This window comes from Mesoplodon densirostris, chromosome 8, assembly GCF_025265405.1.
Source record: "Mesoplodon densirostris isolate mMesDen1 chromosome 8, mMesDen1 primary haplotype, whole genome shotgun sequence".
NCBI classification, from domain to species: Eukaryota; Metazoa; Chordata; class Mammalia; order Artiodactyla; family Ziphiidae; genus Mesoplodon; species Mesoplodon densirostris.
In genome coordinates this window covers 38,783,442-38,799,105 of record NC_082668.1, presented here as the reverse complement: position 1 = coordinate 38,799,105, position 15,664 = coordinate 38,783,442, and the positions used below count along the sequence as shown (strand labels likewise).

The window sequence follows — 15,664 nt, the reverse complement described above, 5'->3', positions numbered from 1 at the left end:
GGCTACACCTTTCTCTCAGTCTTGGGAGTGGGGCCACAGTGTAGAATCTGTGTATGGGTAGGAGCAGTTTCAATGGAGGGTTCTTTTTTTTAAAACTTCAAACATGAATATCAGGAGAATCCTTCTGAGCTTATGCTAGAGGACAACAGTATGAAAGACTTGATAGATCAGGGTCCAACTATATTCTCAAGGCAGAATGAATTAGACAACAGTCTGAACAGATGGTCAGAGCAAAGATGCACGCGCGCGTGTGTGTGTGTGTGTGTGTGTGTGTGTGTGTGTGTGTTTGCCTTCACATGAGGGTGAGAGAGAAGGCTGCTAAGGGAGAAAAGAGATAAGAGAAGATTTCAATTGGCCATCATCTAGTTGAAACACACAAAAAATTTTGTACACTGCATGCTCTACTTTCTGGTTTATTTTTTTGAAGATCACTGACTGTAAATGTTAGTAAGGTGACAGTAATTTTAATATTAAAAAATAATATCAGAATGGTATACACAAACCATTTACATGGGAAATCCCTGTAAATGATATTAATATCATAGAACAAGATAATGAGTGAGATAACCACAGTTTTACATTTCTCAGAGGACAACCCAAGAATGGAATTTTTATGAGGGTAATACAGAAAAATAAAGCTCTGAAAGCAACTGTAGAAGACAGAAATAAAACATAGTAATACTTGAATACCAAAGAAAACAGTGACAGGTTAAAATAGGCTATATTTATGAGTATAGCAAGTAAAAATATTTCTGAAGATGAAGGACGTGTATGGTTGTTTTAAGTCTGGGTGACCTTCTACTTCCTTCCTCTTGTCTGTGGGTTATAAGGGCAGATCAGTTGAAAGGAAACTAACTGAGTTTCCTCTCCTGTCTTTTACATATGAGAAAGAAAGAAAAAAGCATTTGCTATTATGGATGCAGTTCTCAGAATCTCACTAGAGGGTGGTGTTGGTTCTAAAACCAGAGATTGCTAATCTGGTACATTCATTACCAGGCTGCATTTATATTTAAAGAAAAGGTAAAATCAAGCCTTCTCAGTCTTCCCTAAAAGTTGGTAAATGTCAAGTCTGAAAACTCCCAAGGGCCTCATCCAGTTCTGGCTGCTTGCAGCCCCAGAGGAGCCAGATAAAGTAGTGAAGAGATTACCGGAGGAGTTAAGTGGTAGATTCTAATTTCACCTCTTGCACTAACTAGTAGACAAGAAACTAAAGCTCTGTGGGCCTTCTTCTCATCTGTAAAATAAAAGGGTTGAGCTAGATGATCTCTAAATCCCCTTGCATCTCTAAAATTCTGACATTCTAACAAATTCTGGGTCTAAAGGCTGAAGAGTCTCATGTTCTTAGTCAAAGGAACAAGTAACATCTCAAATTATAAAATTATTAATAATTAAAATATAATTTAATGTTATAAGTAAGGTTTAACAGAGATTCTAATATTAAAAAGCCTTTAAATTAAAATGTCAAATCTTCTGTCCTGCTAGGGAACCTCAGAGCCATCCTTTTTTCACCTGTGTGAACATTCTGTGGTTAATTTCACTGCCTTAATGCATCATTCAAGGATATCGCTCCTCTTGCTAACTTGCTGGAAATGAGCAAAATATGTTTATATAGGATTATTTAGAGAAAGGAGGTTGAACCATTCATTATCAAATAGGGATGTTTTAGGGGAGAGATTAAATCCCCTACCTCACCTTGTGCTTAGCCAACATGCATCATATCTACGCTTTATGAGGAGCCACTCTCCAGAGGATTTAGTTGGTTTGGCTTCCTATTACTCTCAGCTCTTTTATCTGATTCCATTTCCTTGTCATATTTATTCACATTGCAGAGTGAACTGAAGATGTTTACACGGAAACTGAAGCAAATTATCCAGCAACAGGGTCCCAGTAAACCCTAATTTATCTCTGCATGGACTTAACTTCTGAAGGTGAGAGCCTGCAATTAACCCCTGATGGTGCGAAGCTGCACTCCGCGTCACCCCAAAGGCTTTGACCTTAATACTCAACACCCCATTTCCTCCAAATTGCTTTGCTTTGCAAACGAAGGTTTCCTTTCCCCCGCCTCTGTCCCATCCCCGGATTTTGTTGCATCTTCAGGTTCGTTTCGAACATCTAAACTTCCCAAAATCCACACGGAGCGCCTCCGGGTGCGCACACGCGCGCTTTCACACCCCACTCGAGTACACAAGCCCGACTGGGTCGGCTCCGGGTTAGAGAACACATTCCATTCTTCGCGCTCGGGCACACCCCTCCCTAGTGGGGATTGGTCGGGCCGACCCCCCCCCCGGCGAGGCGAGGCTCCTAAGAGGCCCAGACGCCTGCCAATCCCCACGGGCTGTCAAAACAAGTCCTTCCCTCTCTGTCACAACAGAGCGGAGTGGAGGTCGCCGCCGCCGCAGCCGCCGCACTTCCTGGGGCCACTGCGCCGCCGTCCGCGGGCAGGTGGCTGGTGCGCCGGGCAGCGGTCGCCGGGCTCCAGCCCCTCTCAGGCCGCGCGCGTCCCGGCCTCAGAGGCAGCCCGGCCAGGCGCCCGGTGCCTTTTGTCTGGCGCAGAGCGGGCGTTTGCATCACACTTCGGACACCTCCCTCTCCTTTTCGCCTCTCCTTCTCCCTCCCGCTCACATCTCCTCACTCCCGCCGCGGTCCCCCCAAGGACTGCCGGCCTCCTGGATCAAAGCCCGCGGACGTCTCTACTCGAGCGATGTCTCCTCTCCAGAAAGTTGCCGCCACCGCCGCAGCCACCGGGCGGTGAAACAAAGTCTGGCGCGGTCGCCTCCCGGTGCATGAGCGCACCCGTGCCCAGCGGCTGGACTCCGCTGCCGGGCGTGCCGCCTCCCCGCGGGGAGCCCGAAACGCGCTCGGCTATGGCCGAGGGCGCAGCCAGCAGGGAGGGTCCAGCGCCGACAGACGCGGCCGGGAGCGAAGACGACCCCCGAGTGGGCCCGGACGTCGCCTCCGGGGACGGCGTGGTGGCGGCCCCTGGGGGCCAGTGGAGGGGCCGTCGCAGCGGGATCGCGCTGCCCAGCGCTGCAGGGGCCCCGGCGGACGGCGAGGCCGGCCTCCTGGAGGCTGCGCGGGCGACCCCCCGGCGCAGCAGCATCATCAAGGTAAGCAAGGCCGCGCGGCCCCGGGAGCGTGGGTGTGGATGGTGGACCGCGGATGGGTCACGGGCCGGGGCAGGATGTATGGTGTCCGGAGGCCACGCAGGCTTAGCATTGTTTTCTCCCATCTCCTTCATGACCGAACCTTCCTTCCTTGTCCGGAGGTTCCCAGACTCAGTTCTTGGCTGTGAGAAGCAGAAGTGACTTTGTTTTTCTTGACAGAGGAGGAAAAGTTCCGCTCTGCGTCTTTGCGTTTTGATGGATGCTTTTCCTCATCTTCTCTGAAAGTTTCGCTAAGCCGTTGATATACGGGGGAAGGGAGGACTCAATATAAATGCAGACCCGCGGGATGGTTGTGCACTGCTCTCCAGCGAGAAGTTAGCTTCTGCCGCACAGTAAAGGAAATGCACAGTTTACCCTCAAGTGAAGCAAAACAAAACAAAACCCCCCAAACCCTCGAGACTCAAACTGTCCTGAGATCTCACGAAGCTGGGCTTTCCCCGTAGGCAGGCAGAGTTTTCAGTGGCCCCTGCAGCAAAGTAAAGAGCGATGGTGGAGCCCAGTTTCCGCGCTGCAGAGAGCGCAACCGAAAAGCAGCCAATCCACCAAGCAGCACCCCGGGTCCTTGTGGTTACCACCACATGCAGGGAAAACGCTTCTCGACCCCTCAACTACCAGTCAGGGTTTCTCTCCATCCATCTTCCTTCCACTTGGAGCTTGTTTCCTGTTTGAGATTTCATCTTGGTTGCATGACATCGGGATAAGGCCCCCTGGAAGTCAGAACCCTTCCACAGGCTTTGGAAAAGGGCCTTTTAGCGTAAATGCACGTGGGTAATCTTCGGTACGTGACGTTAAAACCGATCTTGGTAGAACAGTCAGTATGAAACTACTTCCATGTAAAAGTAAGCCAAAGATGATAATGAAGAATGGACTTGGAACTACTTACTATTCAATGTACTTGTGTTAATACATTAAAAACCCTTGCTCAGGTTTAAGCTGTGTATACACCACATAATACGTGTCTCTTTCTCAAGCTCTAAACTGGAGCTCCTAGTGCCGGTGTGGGTAGACCGCTCCCCTAGTCCATCCATCCAGCTCCAAGTATAGTCTAGGCTTTTCCCCAGTACTGACACATGGAAGTTTAAAGCCACACAGGGAGATTTCTATATTAAAAGAAGAGTGGGTGGTAGTTACAAATGACTTGTAGTAGTTTCTGTTATTTTGTGACTTTTAGATTATGTGAAAAGAAGTGTTCTATTCTGGGTGTGAATTTGGATAAAAAGGAAATGATCACTTTTTTTCCTTTTAACCCACAAGTCAGAAAGCATATTGCTTTGAATCTTAAAAAAAAATCACAATTAGCACACATTTTGGAATCTAAGATATAGACACTACACGTGTTGTGTGAAAACAAGAGCCTCAAGATAGTTTAAAATATACCATCATAAAGGCAGTGGGCTTTTTTGTTGTGTTGTAAAAAATGAAAGTAACAGAGTGTAAGGAATATACAAATTCTTGCAGCTAAGTTTGCAATTTTTAAATTTTAGTTATGTGCTGGTTGATATTCTCAGAAGAGTCCTTGCTGAGTAATGATGCCTCTGTTGTTTTGAAGTTTCTTTTTGTGACAAAAAAGGAGGGAGGCAACAGAGTAGCAGCTTGATTCTTTCCCTATTTAATAGTAAAATAAATATTTAATAAATGACCTTTAAAATTAAAGATACCAGAAAATGAAGTGAATTATTATTATAATCTTAAACTAGCTCTTATTGAAAAAGTAATATATGCATATGATAAAAACAAATGTTGCAAAGGAGTTTGAAGGGAAAACTCCCAGCCACTCCACATTCCCACTTACATGGTCCACCCCCATAGTTGTTAACACTTTCTTGTGTATCCTTCCAGTAATATTCCATGTATATATAAGCATATGTATCTGTACTTATCTGTGGTGAACTACTGATGCTGCTGATTTATGTAATAAAGTTTCGCTAGAGTTTATAGGCCTCATATCTTCAGATTTGCTCCAAACATTTTGATGTCTAGAGGGTTGTCTAAGGTCATTGTGGTAGGTCTGTTAATCTTCAAGGATAACCTGGTAGGTCATTGGTGGGTAGCGTTCCTTGGGGTCTATTCCCAGAGCCCTTCATTATCTTACAGTGGGGAAAGAGGCAGTTGGTGGACTCTGTGCCACTCCCTCTCTGAGATCAAGGACCTTTCTGTTGACATCTTGAATCGGCTGCGCCATGGTTTGTTCACTTTAGCATAGTAAAAATGAGAATTTCTAAAAAAGGTCTAGATCATATAAGAAATAAGTAGCACATGTTCTGTATTGAGAAAAGATTGCATTCTTCATAGTTTTGCCAAGAGTTCTTTTTATTTGGCACTGAAACATACACAAAAAAGAAAGGCTTTAGTACATTTTATATTAATCAAAGTATTAAATGCTGTTCCAAATAGCCTTAGTACAGGGATAATTGATATTCATGATCATAACTCTGAGCCACTGAAAGACTGTGAATCATCAAATATCAAATTATTTTCAGCTCGATTTAGGTATTGTTTCTAGTCTAATTGTTTGACTGCTAATTCTCTATAAACATGGATATTAGATAAATCAGAATAGTGCATTCCTCTATCATGCCAGAAAACAGACTGTCTTGTATATTAATAAAAGGAATGTTTTCAGTAAATTTGCCCTCCCTAATTTGCGAAAATATGTGTTTAGTTGAGAAAACAATTTCATTCTGAGCTGATGAAAACAATAACATTTATCTTTACACATCTTTGGAAAGTCTTCTTTCTACTAAAATTATGTTTCTTCCCTTATATGCCCAGTCCTAAGTTTTAAAAAATTTAATGTGAGAGTTAAACTAGGTTCTCTTTAACTTGTCCATTTTTTCCCTGTGTTTTTCTGTGTGAGTTTTTGGACAGCATTGACGTTGACAAATGTTGCATGTTTTTTGGTAAGTGCATTGTTATATACCACAATATTGCAATAGACTCCATCTTAATTGCTTCTTCATGACTTGTGGTTTAAAATTGCTTCTTCATGACAAGTTAGTTACATGCAAGGTTGATAATATCTAAAAATTATGTACTATTGTACATTCAAATATATTTCTACTTAAGGAATTAGACCATTTAACTATCTGGTACTTGATATCAAATTTATACATTTAAAATATTTAACATTTTAGATTATAGTTTACAGCTCTATAACTCTATAATAGAAATTTTTGGAAACAGAAAGCAGTGTAGCTTATTCCTTATGCCAGATGGCAGGAATTGAGATATAAAAGAGCAGTTGTGGGACTCCCCTGGCCATCCAGTGGTTAAGACGCTGCGCTTCCAATGCAGGGGGCGCGGGTATGATCCCTGGCTGGGGAACTGAGATCCCACATACTGTGCGACCAAAGAAAAAAAAAAGGAGTTGATTTGTCTCCCACTATATGTAATGTATTGAAGAGTTCTACTTATTTCGATTTCCTTTTTTTGCGGTACGCGGGCCTCTCACTGTTGTGGCCTCTCCCGTTGCGGAGCACAGGCTCCGGATGCGCAGGCTCAGCGGCCATGGCTCACGGGCCTAACCGCTCCGCGGCATGTGGTATCTTCCCGGACCAGGGCACGAACCCGTGTCCCCTGCATTGGCAGGCGGACTCCCAACCACTGCGCCACCAGGGAACACCTCGATTTCCTTTTGATTCTACTTCAGTATGAATTCTTGAGAAGAAATTATCATTTGGATCCCATGGACATAGGTGTGTGCGATGAAGATAGGAGTTGGAAATGAGGTGCTGAGACGTGCACTGAAGCAGCTAGAGTAGTGACTTCCATATTGTTCATGTCTCTTATTTTATATCATGGGCAGTCTCATTCTGTCATGTTCATTGTGGGGCTGGTGTAGTGAGTTTCTGAGCTGCAGCCTCAAAAATGCACCTTGGGTACCTGGTGACCCATATAAAAATTATGGCTCTGGGCTTCCCTGGTGGCGCAGTGGTTGAGAGTCCGCCTGCCGATGCAGGGGGACACGGGTTCGTGCCCCGGTCCGGGAGGATCCCACATGCCGCGGAGCGGCTGGGCCCGTGAACCATGGCCGCTGAGCCTGCGCGTCCGGAGCCTGTGCTCTGCCATGGGAGAGGCCACAACAGTGAGAGGCCCGCGTACCACTATAAAAAAAAAAAAAAAAAAAAAAATTATGGCTCTCCTCAAAGGGGCAAGGGAAATTTTATTCACTTTTATGACGTGCTGCCTACTATGAGTCAAGTACTAAACTAGGAGCTTTCATACATTATAATCAATCCTCATAGCAAACTGTAAAGTAGAGAAGGGAGGCATGAACAGCTACTGATACAATGTGGAGTCAGGATTCATACCCATGTCTGCTTAACATGAGAACTTGTGGTCTCATGCTGATTCTCAGATGCAGAAAGCCCATCATCGATGAATACTTTTTTAGGTTAGAAACAACATGAACATCTAAGAAAGTGGCATATTCTTCGGCTCCCAGGCTTGTGGGTAAACTATCTTGTCTCAGCTCCACCTCTCCAATTCAGAACACCTGGAAATGGATGACTCTAGAAAGGGATTGCCGTTGCTTTTGTCTTTGGTCATTTTGTTAGGCCTGTACTGTATTTTAAAAGGTAGAGCAGCTTGGCAGATATTCTACTTGTCAGTATATGAAAGGTACACCTGTTCTTTTACGCCCGGCCCACTTCTCCCCTGCCCATGCAGACAACTGAGTTTGTGAAGGTTTGTATTCTCTTTTAGACTGATATATGGGGTATAGGAATATGTATTATTCTAGAGGAGTGATGAAATAGGGGATATTGTGTGGGAGCTCTGAAAACATTTTTTATAGGGACAGTTATGAAGGGAATTAAGTGTGACTGAAGAATAACTCAAAAATTTTAGACACATTATAAGTTAAATAGGCTTCTGTAGATTGGCGTGGGAATTAATCAGAATTTATAGACTCGTTTTCCTGTAGAAATATGTGTTAAAAGTTCCAAATAATCGACTTATGGGTGAACTTTGGATAAACAGCCTGATTGTACAGCGGGGCTGGCCAGCCTTACTACGTGCAGTTAGTGTGCCTTGGTTGTTTCAGTCGTGGGTGCTCCTCCTGAGGAATGATTCATAAATAGCGTTGAATTTCTTGCGTGGATTTGTTTTATTATCCCAGTACCTTCAGTCAGAGTGTTTACTTTTCCTGAAATTGCCATAGAAACATGGTCACATTTCACCTTAGAAGTGGTTGCTTCTCATTGTGGTGCCTTTCTGATGTGATGTCTTATAGCATCTCTCAAGAGAATTCAGAATAAAATTTTGATAGAGAGCCTTGTCATGTTTTGTTGAGAGATTTTAGAAGTACCTGTTGATTAGTGCTTGCTACTACCATCAGAATTAACAAGAATTTTTTTCCTTCTTGGAAAATATATTAAGGTTTAAAAGGTAGACATTAATTGCATAGCCACTGAGAGGTCAAACATACACTGCAATTAAGACTGAAGAGTTGTTTTTCCAGCCTTTCCCCTTTTACAGTAGAGAAAAAAGGTAATTAAATTTTGTACAGTAAAATGTCAATTGAACATTTATTACCAAATAACACCTCAGGCACCACAGGGTATTATGAGAAGACATCAGGGACAGCTGACTTTACCTTTGGTGCTACTGAACAAACAATCCGTTAATGCTTCTAGGTAATGCCAGAGCAACTGGTCAGGCAGCATGCTGGGGAGTAATTCAAAGAAAGAATTACAGCAGGCTTCCCTGCTCCCCCAGTGACTGCTCAGCTTTAATAACTGTGAGCATTAAACATAATTCCATTTTCAGTAGCAAGTCTAAACTGAGACCTGTATAAGATTGTACATTAAAAAAATTATCCAGCTGAAAATGACTAAACAGAAGTAAGAGGCAGGAGTAAAGTTCCTTTTTGAGTTTTCCATTGGGATCTCAACACTAATAGATGAGCCATTGTTTATTAGATGGGGAGAGAGAATAATTTGATTACACTTCCAATTTAAATCTAAGGTAATAAATCAGTAAACCTATTACAGTGGAGCCTGTGAGTTCTACAAAATCCCATATTTTGATGTTTTCTAATAATGTAAAAAAGGTTTATTTGAAGTTTTATCAAATCTTATTTATCTTTGCATCCCCAGTTCATCTCTGTATCCCAGCTCCTAAAAGGTTATGACAGACAGAATTTATTATAATTAATGAGTATACTAAATTGATAAAAACAGTTAGAACTGAATGGTCAAGTTCTATAATGACAGCATTCTGTTTTGTTTTAATTCTTGGCCAATGTATTGTGTATTTCAGCTAACATTAGATGGCAACAAAATTATAGTGTGACAAAGTATTGGAATAGTCCTTTGGATTTAAAATTGGATTTGATTTCTAGTTTAATTTGTAACATTTTATGTGGATGTGTTGAAGAGAGATATAATCTAGTTTATTTTCACAGTACCATTTTAAATTACCTCACTAATAATTAAACAAGCATTACTTTGAGATAAGTAGGATTGCACATTGTAAGTAGAAAAGAATCATATTTATATTATCATTATCACTCCAGGAAGAAGAAAGGCAAGTTAATTTTGAAAAAAATGTAATCCATCCAAAACAAAACAACATAACAACTAAACTATTTTAGTAAGAGTGCTTAGTTCCCAAAGATTTCTTAATTTGTATTTGTGAATTTATGATACCTGTTACTGGCAAGGATATTGTGTTTTTCCTTAACCACACAACTTTGTATTCAAAAGTTTAAAATCTTTGAAAGATAATATCTGCTTTCTTAAGTCTTTCACACTGACTTGTTCAAAAGCCTGTTAACAGGTGCAAATCTATACTAGACTAAGCTCAGGCAGTATGTATAAGTAGGCACACTTGTATCATTGTATGGTACTATGTAATGGTTAGAAATGATAGATTATATTCAGAACACCTTCCCTGTGAGATGTTGAGGAAGATAAATGCACAAGGAAGTAAAAAAGAGACAAAAAACAAACAAACAAAAAAAAACCCTTTACTGTTAGCTGGGACCAAGATTATAAGGCAGAACTCTAGAAAGCTGGACCTGATCATGTTGTAGGTACTTTTCTCTGAGGCTCAAGTGATTTCAAACCAAAGCAGGCCAAGTAGCCTGTGTTCTTAAAGCCCATATCTTCCATCTCAGATCTGACAGCTGATGATGAAGGTGGGCTGCTCAGGAGCTCACCCCATCAGGCTAGAGAATAAGGAGTCAGCAGGAGGAGAATGTATTTCCCCTCCAAGCCTCCCTTGGCTCAGGCTGGGTTAGGGTCTGGCTCAGGAAAAGGGCAACTGTGTGGGAAAAGTGAGTGTAAGCTGCCTTGCTCTGCTTCCCTCCAGGTCAGCACGTTGTTGGGTGAGGGGAGAAAGAGGATACCACGCCATGTGCACTCTGACCTTTATCTCCTTTGAAAACTTCACCTCCACAAAACAGAGTCTATCAATGTCCTTGAACTTGCAGTCTTGTAACCATTTATCATGACTGATTTTTGGAGGAGGTAGTAGGGGCAGAAGTGGGGGATGAAGGTTGGCAGAGTCTGTGCTCCCCCTGGAGACTGACATGCAAGATGCAAAGACACCTTCAGCATTTAGTGAACTCCCTTTTGGAATACTTTGGAATTACTGATTCCATGCTATAATTAAATTAAATTATATATTTAGATATGTTATTAATAATTAAATGCTTTATTTTTATGTTTAATCTAATAGATGAAACACCTAGGACATCTTGCAGAGATTTGCCTGTTGAGAAATTTTCTTATAGTAATAGCAAATGCTTATGTAAGTTGTATTATGAGTCTGGCATTGTTCAATTAATGTGTATTAATTCATTCAGTCCTCACAGTAACCATATGAGTTTAGTATTTTTAATTGTTATTTCCCTTTTTACAGTTGGAGAGATATGACTTGCCTAAGGTCACACAGCTAGTAAATGCAGAGCCAGGAAATGGACCCAAATGGTCTAGCTCCAGAGGTTGCTTTTTTTTTTTTTTTTTTTTTTTGTGGTACGCGGGCCTCTCACTGTTGTGGCCTTTCCCGTTGCGGAGCACAGGCTCCGGACGCGCAGGCTCAGCGGCCATGGCTCACGGGCCCAGCCGCTCCGCGGCATGTGGGATCCTCCTGGACCAGGGCACGAACCTGTGTCCCCTGCATCGGCAGGCAGACTCTCAACCACTGCGCCACCAGGGAAGCCCCAGAGGTTGCTTTTAATCTTTATGATGTACATCCTCTTAAATAATATTGATTTAAACCTTAGCTAGTATGCATGAAATAGCAGACATTATATAGCTACCTTAAAAACTAAGTCTAGCTGACAAATCGAAAAGAAACAATTCTGAAAACAACTTTGGGAAACTCTGATAAGGATTCTTTGATTATGTTTTTTTAGCTTCTTAACCTTTCATGTAAAATACCCATGACTTTACAATAATATCGTACGCCACTTTCCCTTGAGATGACTGGAACTACTCTTAGTACATTTTTACTCTTTTATCAAAATTAGCATCTTTACCATGTAGCAAGAATTTATGATCCAAGTTTGCTGTTAATTACACAGGCTAAGGATGGACTGTTACTTAATCAATGCAAACTGATATGATTTATTTTATAGTTTCATAGTTTTGTCTTCCAGCATCAATAAATCAGTAAGGAGTATCTGAGTTTCTAATCCAAGGAAGTTGGAATTTTGATAAGTGGTAGTGGATATGATGCTTTATTTTTTATTTTTTATTTTTTTTGCGGTACATGGGCCTCTCACCACTGTGGCCTCTCCCGTTGTGGAGCACAGGCTCTGGACGCGCAGGCTCAGCAGCCATGGCTCACGGGCCCAGCCGCTCCACAGCATGTGGGATCCTCCTGGACCGGGGCACGAACCCGTGTCTCCTGCATCGGCAGGCAGACTCTCAACCACTGCGCCACGAGGGAAGCCTGATGCTTTATTATTAATATTTCTTCCCAATTACATTGGAGGTAGGTGAGTTCATCACACATATGAGGAATATTTGAGGAATTCCATTAAACTGAAAGTCTGTTTAATCATTTAATTCCTTTTTTGGGGGGTGGAAATTCCAAAAAAAATGGGAAATTTAAATATGTGAGTATGTCATGAAATTACTGTTCTCGTGGCTACTTTATTGTGTTGATGGTAGTGAGTCCATTCTGCTAGGCAGAGATACAGTACCATGGCCAAATCGTACCCAGAGGTTTGTCCCCATCACTTGGAGACTGCCCAGGCGTTAAAGGCACAGTCAGCTCTCTTGTTGAAAGACTCCTCATATGTCAGGTTTAATTACCTATCTGCCATTATATTAAATAATAATAATTTATTTATTTTTGCGGTACACGGGCCTCTCACTGCTGTGGCCTCTCCTGTTGCGGAGCACAGGCTCCGGATGCGCAGGCTCAGCGGCCATGGCTCACGGGCCTAGCCGCTCCACGGCATGTGGGATCTTCCCGGACCGGGGCACGAACCCGTGTCCCCTGAATTGGCAGACGGACTCTCAACCACTGCGCCACCAGGGAAGCCCTATATTAAATTATTGAAAGGACATAGGACTTTGGCTTTTTCTTTCTCTTCTCTCTCTCTTTTTTCTATTGCAGCATTTGCACAATGAGGTGTTTAGTCACATTCTCTTAAAGTGGATTTTTTTTTTTTTTGGTAAAAACAATAAAGCTTTCCCCAAACATCTGAAATTTACAAGAAATATTTTCCCTAATACCTTCTCATGTTCAGTTAGTATGGAATCAACCTGGTTTTGTGATAAATGCAGTGGTATGTATGTGTGTACACACAATGCTAGACACACTGGAAGTCAGAAGCCTCAACAGCAGGTGACCTTTTTTTCCCCAGCTTTATGTCCTACAGCTGGGATGATGGTCTTTATCCCAAGACATGTTTTTTATGAAAGTAACTATGTGGGCTATGAGAAGCCACACTCAGAAATGTTAGCCAAACTCAGAAAAGTTTGATCAGAGTTGAGATTTTTGTTGTTTGGGGAGAAGAGAAAGAGGATCAATGTGTGCTAAAGAGAATGGAGTTGGATGGGACCATGTTTATAAATGGACAAAGTAATGCTTCAACAAATAGCTCTCTACCTGGATCATTCTGCCAGAAGTTGTACATTTGGGAATTCAAATTTTGGGGATTTTGATGGCTTTTTACTTCTTCTGGAGAGTCTTTTAACTAATTAACACCTCACACCTTAACACACCTAATAGTGAATACTCAGCTTAGGGCCCTTTATGCCTAGAGATTCCTGGGAAGGACCTAAGAAGGACTGGTCTAGTTTGTTGGTGGGAATGCATGGCATTAAAGACAAGTTTTGTCTATTTTTCTGTTTTTCTAGCCCTAGCTCTAAGAAAGTCCAAGGAAATTCTTCATAGTTGCACCCTTAGCATGACAGGGTCACCAATACAGAGAAATGGCTTCTGGTAAACAAGATGTCATAGAAGTTGGTGTAACAGGATGGAAGTAGTTGTGAGTGCTGGAATTAGCCATCACAACTTAAAACAAAAGACTCTAAGATTCCACAGACTCAGGGGACCGTGAACTGTTGTGTTCAGCCACCATTTCCAGTCTTATAGGGAGGCAGCCTTTACTACTGCTCTTGTCCACCCCTTTTCCCCAGGCTAAATAAAGGGAGGACTTCGATGGGGGAGGTAACCTTGGAAGGGGGTTATGGTTTCTGAAGAGAGCCTGTTCCTTCCACTTTCCTCATTTTGGGTGGAAGATCTCATGACCCTTTCTGAAGTTGAGAGAGAAAGGACTCAAGAGAATCATGTGTAAAGATTGGGCAGGTAATGGTGGTGGCATGGAACAGTTCCCCTCTCCACCAAGTCTCCCTGTAAGTTGGGACTGATGCTCATCTCTTCTCTGGAAGGTACTGAATTACCAGACCATCAGAGCCCTGATGCCATCCTGATTGTGGAGGAAGATGGCCAGGCATCTTGCTGTGCCCCACCCAAAGAACCCATTTGAGCATAGGGACTCTAGTAACAAGAGGTTGGGGCAGGGGCTGGGTAAGTGGTGGGAGGAAGAGGTCAGTGTCCAAGCCAGATCTCTAAAACCAATATGATGAATGTGCAGGAAGAAGGGCACTATGGAGAACCATCAACTCCACGCAGAGTCAGCGTTTGCATGCCTGCCTCACAGAGAGAACCAACAGTAAGTTCAGTGTTAACCTGAGGAGCAGAGAAAGCCAACCCAGTGGGGCCTTCAACATCCCTATGATGCCATCTATGGGGAGACCATGGCCTTTCCTATCCCTCCTCCAGCCCAACCCTAGAAGGGAAGTGTAGGGAGGAAGAGAAAGAGAGAAGCGGGTAGACTAGACCTACCCCCAGCCACGGCAACTACCACCACCATTTTAGCTTGCTTTGGGGGCTATGGGATGGAACGAGGACCTTGAATTGAACATGAGATTGAAGTTTTAAAATGAATAGGAATGAGTTTTTAAGGGCTTGAAAGAACTCTTCTAATAACTGAAAGAGACTGACACATCGTGGAATCTGAGTGCGTTCAGGTATTAGTGGTAACTGGAGTACCCAGGGGCAAGGGGATCTGAGATGGCATAGTTGGGAGGGAGCAGCTGTGGGAAATATAAAACTCACTTGTTTGTACTCCAGCAACTTAAGACTGCTTAATTATCCAATTACATTATTATAGAATTGGAGAGCTTGAGATCATTCTCTAATTCTACCCCTTCACTTACCAAGCATATCTAAGAATGGGAGAAGGATAGGAGAGATGGTCCACCATCTCTCCCATTCTTCCAGGGAGCCACTGGAGAGATTGTTTATGACACCATGGATAGGTTATGGAGGCTTCTTTTACAATTTCATGGTATAGAATAATAATAGGCAAGAACATTGTCAAGATCTTACATTATTTTTAATTCTTACAAGAGTCTGGCAAGACATAGCTATGGTTATCATTTCAACCTTACAGAAAAGGAAGCCAAGGCTCTGTGAGGTAGAGAAACTTGTTCCAGGTCTCACAGATATTAAGTCTGTGTGTCTTTGGTAGGGTAGGTGTGGGGGAGGGCAGAATTTTTTCCTCCCTATTTTCTTTATCCCTCAAACTTGCAACCCCCAGTATCCCAAATTTCCAAAAAAAAAAAAAAGATTTAAGAATACGTTGATCTGGTTGCATGGGGCCAGTGTTAAAACTAAGTTGATGTGGTTCAACCCTGCATTGTTCTGCAGTGAAAGCAACCACCACATCTACTGTGCTAGGGGCACATATTTCAGTTGAAAGTCAGAAGGATCTAAGAAACAACAGTAGATTTGAGGGGATTGTTTTGGCATACCTTCTAGATTGCAGGTTTAGGTTTCTTACTCTTCAAAACCTACATTTTAGAAACCCTAAATGTTAGTTTTCTATCGTTGCTTTGACAAATTATCATAGTGTCTTCAAACGTAATTTTTATTTATTATAATAAATGTATAAATTTATTATCTTACAGTTCTAGAGGTCTGTAGTCTGAAATGTGTCTTGCTTCACTAAAATCAAGGTATTGGCAGGGCCG

General features: G+C 42.4%; 1 protein-coding gene across 1 annotated transcript in view; it reads left to right on the top strand.

Moving 5' to 3' along the window:
- Positions 1 to 2,783: 2,783 nt before the first annotated feature.
- The window catches only part of PLCL1 (phospholipase C like 1 (inactive)), a 355,718-nt gene continuing 342,837 nt past the window's right edge, over positions 2,784 to 15,664 (top strand). The window contains exon 1 of the mRNA XM_060106925.1: positions 2,784 to 3,107. Coding sequence (XP_059962908.1) covers positions 2,784 to 3,107 — 324 coding nt within the window. The remainder of the gene's footprint in view (positions 3,108 to 15,664) is intronic.